Genomic DNA, 14,878 nt, shown 5'->3' with positions numbered 1-14,878 from the left:
TTCATTATTTTCAGAAAAATTAAACTTAGTGCCAGATTGAGGGAGTTTTCATAGTTTGCTTAGGTTGCACAGGTTGCTTCTGTATCTTGGCAGTTATAAATAATGCTGCTGTGTACACTGGGGTGCACGTATCTTTTTGAATTAGTGTTTTTGTTTTTTTCAGACATATACGCAGGAGTGGAATTGCTGGGTCATATGGTAGTTCTATTTTTCGTTTTTTGAGGAATCTCCATACTGCAGATATTGAACTATCCTTGCATCCCTGGGATAATCCCACTTGATCATGGTGTATGACCCTTTTAATGTCTTGTTGAATTCAGTTTGCTAATATTTTATTGAGGATTTTTGCATCTATGGTCACCAGTGATATTGGCCATAATTTTCTTTTTTTTGTGATGTCTTTGGTTTTGGTATCAGGGTGATGCTGCCTCACAGAATGAGTTCAGAAGTGTTCCTTCTTCTGCAATTTTTGGGAATAGTTTGTGAAAGACAGGTGTTAATTCTTCTCTAAATGTTTGGTAGAATTCACCTGTGAAGCCATCTGGTCCTGGATTTTTGTTTGTTGAGAGCTTTAAAATGACTGATTCAATTTCATTACTTGTAATTGGTCTGTTCATATTTTCTATTTCTTCCCGGTTCAGTTTTGGGACACTGTGCATTTCTAGGAATTTGTCCATTTCTTCTAGGTTGTCCATTTTATTGGCATACAGTTGTTTGTAGTAATCTCTTACGATCCTTTGTATTTTTGTGGTATCAGTTGTAACTTCTCCTTTTTTGTTTCTGATTTTATTGATTTGGGCCCTCTCTCTTTTTTTCTTGGTGAGTCTGGCTAAAGGTTTATCAATTTTGTTTATCTTTTCAATGAATCAACTCTCAGTTTCACTGATCTTTTCTATTTTTTTCAGTCTCTATCTCATTTATTTCTGCTCTGATCTTTATGATTTCTTTCCTTCTACTAACTTTGGGTTTTGTTTGTTCTTCATTCTCTAATTCCTTTAGGTGTAAGGCGAGGTTGTTTATTTGAGATTTTTCTTGTTTTCTGAAGTAGGCTTGTATTGCTATAAACTGCCCTCTTACAACTGCTTTTGCTGTTCCATAGATTTTGGATCATTGTGTTTCCATTTTCATTTGTCTCCAGGATTAAAAAAAATTTCCTCTTTGATTTCTTCAGTGACCCTTTGGTTGTTCAGTAGCATATTGTTTAGCCTCCACATGTCTGTGTTTTTTGCATTTTTTTTCTTCTTGTAGTTGATTTCAAGTCTCACAGCATTGTGGTTGGAAAAGATGCTTGATATGGTTTCAATTTTCTTAAATTTACTGACAGTTGTTTTGTGGCCTAGCATGTGGTCTACCCTGGAGAATGTTCAACGTGCACTTGAAAAGAATGTGTATTCTGCTGCTTCTGGATGAAATATTCTATATATATCTATTAAGTTTATTTGATCTAATGTGCCACTTAAGGCCAGTGTTTTCTTACTGATTTTCTGTCTGGATGATATGTCCATTGATGTAACTAGGGCTGCACAGAGTGATCTGAAGATGAACAGATGACCCCTGCAAATGTCATGGGTTATATTATAGCAACAGAACTCTGAGCTTAGGGAACCCAAATCTCTTATAATGGTCAGTAAGAGTGTCTACCTTTTGCTCCAGAGGGAGACAAAGACATGCTCCCATCTTTACCCCACCTGATCCCAGGTATCTGCACAACTCATTTTCTACCTTCTTCAAGTTTGAGCTCAAATGTACCTTCTCAGAGAGGTCTTCTCTGACTGCAGTCTTTAGATTTGCAATATCCCAACCCTATTCCAAGTAGCACTCACTATTCCTCTTTCTTCTTTTGTGGCATTTTGGCATATGCAACTAGGTAGATATTGATGTCATTTACAGAGCTAAGGAAGACTGCAGAAAAAAAAGCAGATTCATTTTGTGTTTGATTTTTTTTGAAGAAAATAATGAATTCTCATTTAACCTTGTTCAACATTTGTGGGACTGCTGTATAGGCAACTGAATGAGCTAGTTTGGAGCTCAATAAGAACGGTCAGGTCTGGAAATACAGAAAACCTAGTGTAAATTTTACACTGTCAAGAGATAAAAAAATAGTTCTTGCCTTTACCATACCACAAAACTATTGTTGTTCACTGTCTCTGTCCTATACTTATATTCAGCCATGAAATTTCTTTCACGCCCTCTCTTGTTTGGTGTGGTATTTCTCTTTTGTCCTGTTGCTTAATTCAGCCAGATCATATCATCTTATGAGTTAGAATGGAGGGTTATGTACAAGTGGCTAACAGTAATTTGGCTACCTGAAAAGCACATGTCTAACTCCTTTGGCAGAAGTTAAAAGTACTCCAAGGTTAGTCACTCCTGTCTCAGACATTCAACATTGCTTAATGTCTTAATGAAAAACATCAACTCTCAACTCCCTGTCAGCTAAAAATAACAGTAGATTCATAGTCTCCTCTACCAACACTTTTCAAGGTTAACTCCCTGAAAGAAGAAATAGCAAAGGTTTGCTTAAGCCAAGATTTCAGAAGCATTTAGGGGAGGGAAGGAGAAGGTAAAGTGCTGAAAGAGGCAAAAGTAGAGATGTTATTTATATCTTTCTCACGGTATTCTTTTCAAAATATGTAAAAAAGAGTTTAAAATGATTTTGAATGAATCTCCAGTGTGTCCAACACTATTTTAGATGATAGTATTCAACAAAAAGTTGTTGGAAAATCTGCTCATCTGGAATCTTATTTAGGTTTATCCAAGTGAATGCTGAAAATATGGAGTTTATAATGAGAAGATCTGGATTCAAGGCTGAGTGATTTACTAGCTAAGTGACCTTGAGCCAACCATTTCACCTCTGAAGACTTGCTCTGCCTCCTTCACGAGGATAATTTAAGGGTCAAATGACATAGGGCGTATGCAAATAGCCCTCAATGATAAAGCCCTACGCAAACATGTGATCACTATTTAAGAGGATTTTTTTTTTTGGTATTGCTGCATGGCTTGTGGGATCTTAGTTCCCTGACCAGGGATCAAACCCAGGCCCCAGCAGTGAAAGTGCCAAGTCCTAACCACTGGATGGCCAGGGAATTCCCTAAGAGGAATGATTCTTAGGTGGGGATCTGTGTTAAAATCACCTGGGAAGGCTTCTCTCAGCCTGCTGGTTTCCTTATCTGTAAAGTGGGATAACTATAACTAGTTTACTGGTTTAAGAAGAATAAATGAGTAATATTATGTAAAGGTACTTAGCCTCATTCCCAGCACTTAGTAGGGACTCAAAAATGTTTCGGCATATATTTATCTAGTTTTAAGAACTACACAACAGCACACAGTCAAATGTTTACCCGAGAGATTGCATTTTTCACGAGTACAGTTGGAGTGTCAGTAAGTGGCCAATTACTGACAAGGACAGGAAAGTGAGCACTGGATGTAAATCCAGTTTAACACCCTGCTTTTATTTCCATGTGGTGATATACTGTGAGAAAAACAAGTGAGGTCCTTTCTATTTCCTCATCTTTACTCTAATTTTCACCTCTTCCAAAGGAGACTAAGTTTCAAATGGATGTAGTTTAAATCCTTTGCATGGTTCTTGTGTGTCCTTTCAAAAAACAATATGGTCCTTCAGGGTTATTTTTAAGGATGTCAACAACCGGATTACTAAGAAGAGAACATCACTTTCACCACTGGTGGAGTAAAGACTGATTTGACATTATTAGAAGTGAACTTGAAGGAGAAAGTAAATTTCCGGGTTTGTTTTCAGATGTTTTCAGGCAGTGAATAGGCAAACCAATGAGAAACTGTAGGAACGTTTAGTGAATGGGGATAGTAGTCAGGCATGATGACTACAAACAAGGGTTTTATTATCAAACTGCCTCGGTTTGAGTTCTGGCTCTATCACTTTCTGAATATGTGATCACAAGCAAGTTAAATCTTTCTAAGTTGGTTTCTTTAACTGTAATTGAAAATTAAAATGAAATATACTTCCAAGTTTGTTTTTTAATGAAGATTAAGAGAGATCATGCATGTAAATGCTTAGCAGGCATGCAATAAAAGCTAGCAACGCTAATGATGAGATGAAAAGAAAAGGAGCAAATGGTTTTTGATGTGGTTTAAACATTTAAAACTAAATAATCCAAACAATGTATTACAAAATGATCATTTATCATCTATTACAGTTATGACCACAGGAAAAAAGAAACTTTGGTTAGTCTTTTATCAGAGACAAAAAGAAAAAAATGCACTATTATGAAAAGAGTTATTGGTAATTAAAGAGAAAACATTTCCAATACACTGCAGATATAGATTATCTGACATATATTGTGCACAGTTCAGGTGACTATCCAGAGAAAGAAAGGTAGAATGAATGAGTGAGAGAGAAGGGGGAGGAGGAGGAATGGAGGGACAGAGGAAGGAAGGAAGGAAAGGGTAAAAGGAGAAAAAAGACAGGAAGGAATGAAGAAAGAAACTGCAATCAGAGAAGTCCAGAGAAAGGCAAAAGTTATGAGACAAGGGGCAGGGGTTTGCCATAAGGGCAGACTAAAACGATTAGGATGACGCAGGTTAGAAATATGAAAGCTAAAAAAGGACGTATTGGATAGTTCTATAATTCAAAGATCTGGATAAACCTTGGAAAAACCAGGATATCCTCCACCCTGGAATGTGAAAGAGATAAATTTATAAGTATTATAAGAAGATATTACTTTAGCACTTCAGTGCTCTTTCCTGGGTGGTATGCTTAGACCCAATTAGACATCGAGAGGCTCAAGAATATAATAGCGGTTTCTGTTTACTTTGTATACACTTGAAATTTTTCATAATAAAAAGTTTTAAATATTAAAAAAAAAAAAGAGTGTAATAGGCCACACTGGGCATAAGATTAATTTAAAAGGACAGAAGGCCAGGAAAAAGAGCATGCCAACAGCACAGCCCCAGGCTTTTGTTTTCCCTGGGAATACTCACAGCAGTCTCAGGGCTGGTCTTTGGACCCTCAAATGATAGCTCCAATGTGAGAGACTGAGACTACCATGGGCAGATCCAATAGCCACCCTAGCTTAGAAGCCATGTCCCAAACAGAAACCAATACCCCTTGTGATAGTCTCAGCTTCTAGGTCCCTGAAAAGGACATGCCTGGCTATGAATTTTTTCACTCAGGGAAGCCCAAAGCTATAGTCCTTTCAGTCCAGACTCAACTTACCATTCAAATGTCATTCTATCATATTCTAGTTTTATTACAGCAGTGTTACCTAGTAACATGGCTGACATTCCACCTTCATCAGATTTCCAAGGAACAGAGCTAAAAGCAGCTTAACCCGAGGCCAATTTCCCATGTAAAAGAGAAAAGGGTTTTGTTGAACCTTTCCTCACATGCACAGTGAATCTTAATCTCAGTATTCTACTCCCCAAAATGGTACAAGCAAGAAACTAGAAATGAATTTGGACAAATTCGTGAACAGGCTGGCTAGAAATGGCTTTTTATTTTATTTTTTATTTTTTAATTTTTTTTGGCCGCACTGCGCGGCTTGCAGGATCTTAGTTGACTACTTCGTTGTCAAAAAGCATCTAGCCAACAGAAAAAGGTAGAAATAAGTTCTGATGGATGCCCCTTGGGCAATCATTTGTTTCATAATCTTGTTACCACTACTTATCAATTTTAAAAGGAGGCGCTTTTCCCATTAAACAAGAAGGACATGGGGCCAGAGAAGAAATATTTGGGAAGCAGCTTGGGGATGCTCTCACACATCCTAAATATCAACAAATCTACATGGGAGTACTGGTTCATAATGGTGAGAATTTAAAGAATATAAATGTCAAGTCTAACTCTAAGATATAAACATGCTCATTTGAAATGATGTTTCTGCTTTATCCTAACTGCAAAGATGACAATAGTACCCAGCTGCCCCAGTTCTGTTAACGAAATCTAAATAATACTGATAATAGTTTAGGAAAATGACAAGAGTGTGTGTGGCAAAATAATTTGCTATAGCTGCAACCATTAGGTATATAGTTGAGGTGACTTAAGGAAAGCTCATGAAAACGCTAATTAAACTGACAGCAAAGAGGTTTTTGTTTTGTTTTTACCATCTTTATTGGAGTATAATGGCTTTACATGGTTGTGTTAGTTTCTGCTATATAACAAAGTGAATCAGCTATACATATACATATATCCCCATAGCCCATATATCCCCATAGCCCCTCTCTCTTGCGTCTCCCTCCCACCCTTCCTATCCTACCCCTCTAGGTGGTCACAAAGCACCTAGCTGATCTCCCTGTGCCATGTGGCTGCTTCCCACTAGCTATCTGTTTTACATTTGGTAGTGTATACATGTCCATGCCACTCTCTCTCTCACTTCGTCCCAGTTTACCCTTCCCCCTCCAATGTCCTCAACTCCATTCTCTACAACTGCATCTTTATTCCTGTCCTGCCCCTAGGTTCTCCAGAACCGTTTTTTTTTTTTTTTTTTTTAGATTCCATATGTATGTGTTAGCATACGGTATTGTTTTTCTCTTTCTGACTTACCTCACTCTGTATGACAGACTCTAGGTCCATCCACCTCACTACGAATAATTCAATTTCGTTTCTTTTTATGGCTGAGTAATATTCCATTATATATATGTGCCACATCTTCTTTATTCATTCATCTGTTGATGGACACTTAGGTTGCTTCCATGACCTTGCTACTGTAAATAGAGCTGCAATGAACATTGTGGTACACGACTGTTTTGGAATTATGGTTTTCTCTGGGTATATGCCCAGTAGTGGGATTGCTGGGTCATATGGTAGTTCTATTTTTAGTTTTTTAAGGAACCTCCATGCTGTCCTCCATAGTGGCTGTATCAATTTACATTCCCACCAACAGTGCAGGAGGGTTCCCTTTTCTCCACACCCTCTCCAGCATTTACTGTTTGTAGATTTTTTGATGATGGCCATTCTGACTGGTGTGAGGTGATACCTCACTGTAGTTTTGATTTGCATTTCTCTAATGATTAGTGATGTTGAGCATCCTTTCATGCTGACAGCAAAGAGTTTTAATTTTTATTTCTGTTTACCTGCCATCATTACACAGCAGTGATATGGAGCAAATCAATGAACAGATCTGCAACAGTATACATAGTTGTAGTTAAACTCATGTAATTGTGTGGATTCCAGAGTATTCAGCAGTTTACAGAACTATGTGTTAAGAGTCTGGAATGGGGAGCCTGGTTATAGTTCAAAGCTGATTTCAATTAAGTACCGAACAAGTACACAGGACTCTACTGGGATGAGCAAAAATTAACCTACTTGGGTAAACTGGCTTAATGAGAATGGATAGAGATGCTCTTAAGTATCTTAAATTTGATCAGAGTCCATGAGTCCATTTATGCATTGCTGTTATCCTGAAAGAAGACGGGGAGTTTTCACTTTAGAGGCCACTCTCACCCTCTCTTCCCCACCCCCAATTTTACCCAGCCTCTCTCTACCTCAGCTTTTAAAACCCTCACAGATGGGCTTACAGACCCCAGGCAGGAGCCTGGAGGACTCTTAACATGAGGACACTGATCAGTCCAAGAAATAAGACTTAGTGATATTGACAGGAGGGGCTCAAAAGGAAATGGCCATCTAATAGGAGTTTCATAGAGAGGAAACAGCAGGACACAGAGAGAGAGAGCCAACCGGGAAGAAATAATTAAAATGAGTATTTGAACGTTCTGAGCATGAGCCTCTAGACTCAAATGACCCTCCCAAGCGCCAAGTGCAATTGACCAAGGTACAGCAAACCATGAAATTTCAGGACACAATAATAGAGAGATCCCCAAAGCTTCCCAAGACAACAGGTCATATGTAAAAAGAGAAGAAAAACATTTTCAGACATGAGAAAATAAAAAATAAAAAACCTACCTCACATACACCCTTTCCCCGGAAAGCTACTGTAGTATATGCTCCACCAACATGAAGCAGTAAACCAAGAAAGAAGAATTCACAGGAGCCAAGATCAACCAAAGGAAACAGGTGAAGGAAATTCCCAGGAAGATGCTGCAGCTGGGCAGGAGAACCAGCGTCCAGCGTACAACCTGGTTGGAGCTGGAAGCAGCTCTCCAAGAAAAGAATGGAACTGAGAATTTGATGTTTGACTATTTTGAGAGGAGTTTTACAGTTACATCAGAAAGTCTGTACTTGTGTTAGTGACTGGATATTTGCAAAACATAACCAAGAAACGCCTAGAATCCAGAACATACAAAGAATCTACACAAAGATAACTCAGTAGAAAAAACTGGCAAAAGACTTGAATTAGCTTCAGAAAAGAGGAAATCTAAATTAAAACTATAATGAGATGCTATTACAAAACTGACCAAACTAAGTGTTCATGAGGATGCGAAGCAACAGGAATCTTATACACCACCAGTTGAAGAGTAAAATGGCAGCACTCCAAGGGAAACGGTTTGGTACGATACATGTTATACAGCGAATCCACTGTGAGGTGTACACCCTGGAGGAAGGCGTGTACATGTGCTTACTTATGATGGAAATTATATATTCATACTTGTGCAATAATTTAATTATTAAAAATCCTCCTAAATGTAGTAACACAAGGACAGGGATGGTGGCTCTTCTGTTTCCTCTTGCGCATTATGAATCTGATTAGCTATGCAAGAAATTTTTGTGGAATCAAACTGAACTGGGAAACACTAATACAACAATAGAAAGTTTAGTAGAAAAACCTTTTTAAAAAGGACAGGAGGTGAAAGTTCATAGACCTGTGAAAAATGTTCAATCACACTAATAATGAAAGAAATAAAAATTAAAAACAATAATGAAATACCATTTTTGATATAAAAGGACAAATATTAAAATAATTATAATAAAGCTGTAAAAGTATAGTGAGATAGATCCTCTCATACATCACTTGTAGAAGTATAAGATGATACACAGATGCATTAACTGTACAATATTTCTGGAAAGCAATTTGACATGGGTTGAGTCTTGAAAATACTGATCCCTCTGACAGCAAAAACTAGTACAATTCCAGTTTTAAGACTACTTCAAAAAGAGAACTAAAAAAGGTGAGATACGATGTATTTACAAACTGATAATTATAAATTAATACAAAATATGAGAAACAACCAAATGAGCAATAATGGGATAAGGGTTAATATATTTTAGGACCTCCATAATACAGGTTATACAAATACTAAAATGTGAGATTTTCAAAGAATTGATGATATCACAGAAAAATGTTAATAATGTTAAGTAAAAATGGCAGAATACAGAACTATATAAAGTATGATCTCAATTCTACTAAATATATATGCGTGCATGTATATATATGTCTGTATATAATACATACACAAACATACGGAAGGTGACAATTGTTATAGCAGAATAGACAGCAAATAGAGTTAACGTTCAAGAGACTAATTATTGCAGTTTTTTAATCAAGGTTTGTTAAACTTTCTCTACTTTAATATTTAAAAAAGAATCATAATAAATATCTCCATTTACACTTACCAGATCAATATTTTGCATGATATCCTGAAATGAAGGATGCGTTCGAAATTGTTCAAAGAGATCTCGTTTGTAAAGAAGTGCATACACCAAGTTTGGATTGTGATGAAGAGAATTTGTCAGGCAGGAGTTGATGATCTCTAACATCATTCGAATCACTTCTTCGATGACATTTAGGTCTTGTGCCTGATAAAGAAAGAAAATCCCCATATAGAGTCTGTGTTTTTCTCCTTGACACAGAATTAATGAGAATGAGGGCAACTGCTTTGCAATTCAAACAGCATTGGAAAGATCATGCAAAAGAACTCTTCAAGATTACTTCTGTCAAGAATTTTTAGAATTAAGTTTATCAGTTACTAAAGGATTTAAAATCTTTTGAACTTAGTATGGTGATAATTATAAATTTCACATAATAAATTATAGACTTGACAATCTAGAAGGAAATTTGGAGCTTATTCAGTCCTTTGATTAATAGATCCTAATTTGTACTCTTATCACTGTATCACCCTAAATCATTAGACTTGCACAGTACAAAGTGGTGGTAGGGTCTTACCAATTCCAAGAAAAGTGTCTAATTCAGAATATGACCTCATTTTTCTGCACTGTCATTTCAACGTCCATATTTACAGATAAAGAGCCTACTGTTTTGTTTCTGCTTCCTCAGAGTCAATAGTCTTTGGGAATCTGAATGTGAAATAGTTATAAGAGCAAAACTCAAAGTAAGCAATCAATATCTCTCTTGAAAGAAAGAACAATGGAAAGCAAAAACACAGGTGCATACAACTCTTTCCTTCTCCTCTTGAGTTTTCTAAATTATGTTTGACAGATGAAGCGGAAATTATAACACTGTCTGATGTGGTTCTCAATGGATGTAAAGGAACACCTAAGACAATTACATTATAAGCCAGGGAGAGCAAAGGGATTTAAAGAGGGGAAGGTTTCTACATCTCACTTGAACTGGTAAAATGTCAACACGACCAGACTGTGGTAAGTTATGTATGTAAATGCCTAGAGCGAATTTATACAAGGAGATAGTATACACAAAAATACTACTGATATATCAAAATGGAATTCTAAAAAAATGTTCAAGTATCCACAGGAAGGCAGTCAAATAAGACAGATGAGAAACAAGGAACAAACAGAAAGCAGAAAGTAAAATGGCAGACTTAAGCTCTAACATATCAATTATTACATTAATTGTATACAGTATAAATACAATAATTAAAACCCAAAGAATGGCAGAGTGGATAAAAAACACATGACCCAACTATATGCAATCTATAAGAAACTTCAAATATAAAACTCACTTTAAATAAAGTTAGATAGAAAGTAAAAGAATGGAAAAAGATATAACATGCAAATATTAATCTAAAGAAAGTAGGGATGGCTATATTAATATCTGATAAAGTACACTTCACTTCAAAGACTGTATGGCCTACAAAATAAAAAATACTAGCTGGTGCCTTACAGAAAAGTTTACCACCCCTGGTCTAGCAGACAAAAAGGTATACTTATTTCCATACAATTTACCTCCACCTGTATTGTTTTAACCATAATGTCCAGCATTCAATCAAAATTTATGAGATAAACAAAAAGCAAGTAAAAACAATCCATGTCCAAGAGACAAAGTAATCAGCAGACTCAGAGATACACAGATATTGAAAATATCAAATAGGGAATTTAAAAGAATTATGATATATAAAATCTACTATGAGTCTATAATATGCTTGCATTGATGGGGAACTTTAGCAGAGTTGAAAACTATAAGAGGGAACTTCCCTGGTGGTGCAGTGGTTAAGAATCTGCCTGCCAATGCAGGGATACGGGTTCAAGCCCTGGTCTGGAAAGATCCCACATGCCACAGAGCAACTAAGCTTGTGTGCCACAACTACTGAAGCCTGTGTGCTCTAGGGCTCACGTGCTGCAACTACTGAGCCTACTTGCTGCAGCTACTGAAGCCCGTGCACCTAGAGCCCATACTCCACAACAAGAGAAGCCACTACAATGAGAAGCCCGCGCACTGCAACGAAGAGTAGCCCCCACTCACTACAACTAGAGAAAGCTCGCACGCAGAAATGAAGACCCCGTGTGGCCAAAAATAAAATTAAAAAATTACAAAAAAAAAACCAACTATAAGAAAGTAACACATGGAAATGTTAGAATTAAAAGAAAATGGTAATAGCAGTAAAGAATATCTAGATAGGTTCAACAGCAGACTTGAAAGAATCTTTTAGAGTAATGGCTGAGCATTTTTTTAAAATAACAAAAGAATCAAACAACAGATCCAAGAAGCTCAGAATAACTCCAAAGTATTCCCTAAACAACACCCCCACCCATACAACAAAAAACCACACAACTAGATGCATCATATTCAAACTACTGAAGACCAAAGAGAAAGAGAAAATCTTGAAGGCAGCCCAAGGAAAAAACAGATTAAATACAGAGGCACAAAGCTAAGAATTACAGTAGATTCCTCATGAGGAATTATGCAAGCCAATCTAAATGAAGCAGCATCACTAAAGTGTTGAAATAAGAGTCAAGCAAGAATTCTATCACTAGCAAAAATATCTTTCAAATAGGAAGGTAAGATAAACACTTTCTCAGACTAAAAAAAGTTGAGATAATGTATTACTTGTACACCCACACTATAAGAAATGTTAAAGGAATTTCTTCAGACAGGAGGAGTATGAAACTAGACAGAACTGTAGATCTATACAAGGAAATAAAGACATTTTTATTTTAAATCATTCTAAAAAGAAAACTGATTTCAGAAACGAAACAGTAACAATGTATTATAGGCTTATAGTACATGTAAAATATGTAAAATTTATCAAAACGTCCTTCTACTAATGGGCATCCAATTTATTTTGTTTCCTTGTTTCCATAAACAAGGCTGCAATAAGCATCCTGGTAGATCTGTTCTTATATATGGGCACTTTTGTTTCTCTGGGAGAGAGTCCAGGAGAGGGATGGCTGAAAAGGCTGTGTTTGTAATGTTAATAGATGTTGCCAGACATTGCTTAAGGAGCTATAACAACCCATTTACAATGACAATGTAGGGAAAGCTCCTGCTCTCATTTTCTCACCAACAAGTGTAATTGTTCTTTTTAATATTCACTGCCTGAAAGAGTCATCAGTTTTTAATAACATTATGTCAAAATTTCCCACAGTGATTAAGTATTTATCAATTCCTCTGAGTGATTCATGTATTCAAAGTGAGTGTAGGTTCATGATTGGCCTCTTTTTAAAAACATTATGTATTGCTTCTCTTTATTCGTAAGTGTATGTTTTACTGATATTAATATTGCTGGGACTTCTCTGGTGGCGCAGTGGTTGAGAATCCGCCTGCCAATGCAGGGGACACGGGTTCGATCCCTGGTCCGGGAAGATCCCACATGCCATGGACCTACTAAGCCTGTGCACCACAACTACTGAGCCTGTGCTCTAGAGCTCTTGAGCCACAACTACTGAAGCCTGTGGGCCCTAGAGCCCACGTGCTGCAACTACTGAGCCCATGCACCACAACTACTGAAGCCCGTGTGCTCTAGGGCCCACGTGTCACAACTACTGAGCCCGCGTGCTGCGACTACTGAAGCCCGTGTTCTGCAACAAGAGAAGCCACCGCAATGAGAAGCCCGCGCACTGCAACAAAGAGTAGCTCCTGCTTGCTGCAACTAGAGAAAGCCTGCGTGCAGCAATGAAGACCCAATGCAGCCCAAATATATATATATAGCTATACCATCTTTATTTTGTTTAGCATTTGCCAGGTATATCTTTAATTTTCAAACTTCCTGTGTTACTGAAAACAAATATGGTTAAAAGCAACTATGCTGCTAGGCTTTATAATTTTTAAATCTAATAGTCTGACTTTTGAGTTTAATTCACTTACATTGTTATTATTGATATCTTTGGAATTTATTCCTACCATCTTGTTTTGTGACTTTATATCAGTTATCTATTGCTGTATAACTAACTACAGGCATACCTCATTTTACTGCACTTCACAGATACTGTGTTTTTTTACAAATTGAATGTCTGTGGCAACCCTGCATTGTCAGATGATGGTTAGCAGTTTTTAGCAATAAAGTAATTTTTAATTAAGATATGCTCTTTTTTTTTTTAGACAGTATGTTATTGCATACCTAATAGACTTAGTGTAAACATAACTTTTATATGCCCTGGGAAACCAAAAAATTCGTGACACACTGTATTGTGATATTCGCTTTATTGCGGTGGTTTAGAACCGAACCTGAAATTATCTCCGAGGTATGCAGGCTCTTCGAAGCTTAGCAGCTTAGAATAGCAATAATCATTTGTTTTGCTAACAATTTGGGTTGGCCTTGGTGAGAACAGTTTGTCTCTGCTCCATACGGCTTCACATGGGGCTGCTTGAGTGGCGGTTGGATAATCTACTTTTATGACAGCTCTCTATCATAATATGGCTGGCAAGTTGGTGCTGGCTGTGAGCTGGGGGCACGGCTGTGGGTGGGGACCAGAGCCTTTGACTCTTCTTTGCATGGTCTCTTCTGGGCTGCATGAGCTTCCTCACAGGTTGAAGGTTCCAGGAGAATCAATGTTGGAAATCACTTTCTGTCACTGCCATTTAGTGTTACTACCAAATGGTGCCACACACTATTTATTGAGGAGTGGCAAAGTTCTAGAAGAGCACGTGAAGCAGAAGATGTTGTGGCCGTCATCTCTGGAATGTACAACCTGCCATATTTGTTTGCCATCCTTTATAAGTTTACCTCTTCCAAACCTGTCTTCCCTTTCCAGCTTCTGTTGAATTAATAAAGCTTTTTGTTATCCCGGCCCCTCCTTTTCCTCTCTGCTGGTTTACAGGCTAAAGATAGCATTTCTATTCATATAGGGGTAGCCCTTAAAATTTTAACATACACATCCAACTTTAAAAATACTGCTGTCTACCTCCTGAAAAAGATCTAAGGAGGTTAACATACTTTCACTTCTCCTTGAACAGCAAGCCCCTGACCCCATTCTTCCTTGTTTTGTTATAGTAGCTTAGGTTTTTAATTTCATCTTTTAAAAAACCCCATAAATTGGTTTTTAAAAAGTCAATGGTTAACTAAATTTACATATGAATTTCAGTGTACACCACTCTTTCTTGAATTCCACTTTTTTTTTTTTTTAAATGTTTTTGACAGTTTTATTTATTTATTTATTTATGGCTGTGTTGGATCTTCGTTTCTGTGCGAGGGCTTTCTCTAGTTGTGGCAAGCGGGGGCCACTCTTCATTGCAGTGCGTGGGCCTCTCACTATCGTGGCCTCTCTTGTTGCGGAGCACAGGCTCCAGACGCGCAGGCTCAGTAATTGTGGCTCACGGGCCCATTTGCTCCGCGGCATGTGGGATCTTCCCAGACCAGGGCTCGAACCCGTGTCCCCTGC

General features: G+C 37.4%; 1 protein-coding gene across 4 annotated transcripts in view; it reads right to left on the bottom strand.

The window, feature by feature from the left end:
* DYM (dymeclin) overlaps nucleotides 1-14,878 on the bottom strand; it is a 389,413-nt gene that overhangs the window by 71,478 nt on the left and 303,057 nt on the right. For 3 of the 4 annotated variants that reach the window (XM_061170204.1, XM_061170205.1, XM_061170207.1), the window contains one exon: nucleotides 9,479-9,661. The exons of the other annotated variant lie outside the window; for it this stretch is intronic. In XM_061170204.1, the coding sequence (XP_061026187.1) occupies nucleotides 9,479-9,661 (183 nt within the window). The remainder of the gene's footprint in view (nucleotides 1-9,478; nucleotides 9,662-14,878) is intronic. 4 annotated transcript variants of the gene reach the window in all.

The sequence above is a fragment of the Eubalaena glacialis genome, chromosome 15 (genome assembly GCF_028564815.1).
Source record: "Eubalaena glacialis isolate mEubGla1 chromosome 15, mEubGla1.1.hap2.+ XY, whole genome shotgun sequence".
Taxonomy (NCBI): Eukaryota; Metazoa; Chordata; class Mammalia; order Artiodactyla; family Balaenidae; genus Eubalaena; species Eubalaena glacialis.
The sequence above is the reverse complement of the archived record's forward strand: the minus strand, read 5'-3'. Positions and strand labels throughout refer to the sequence as shown.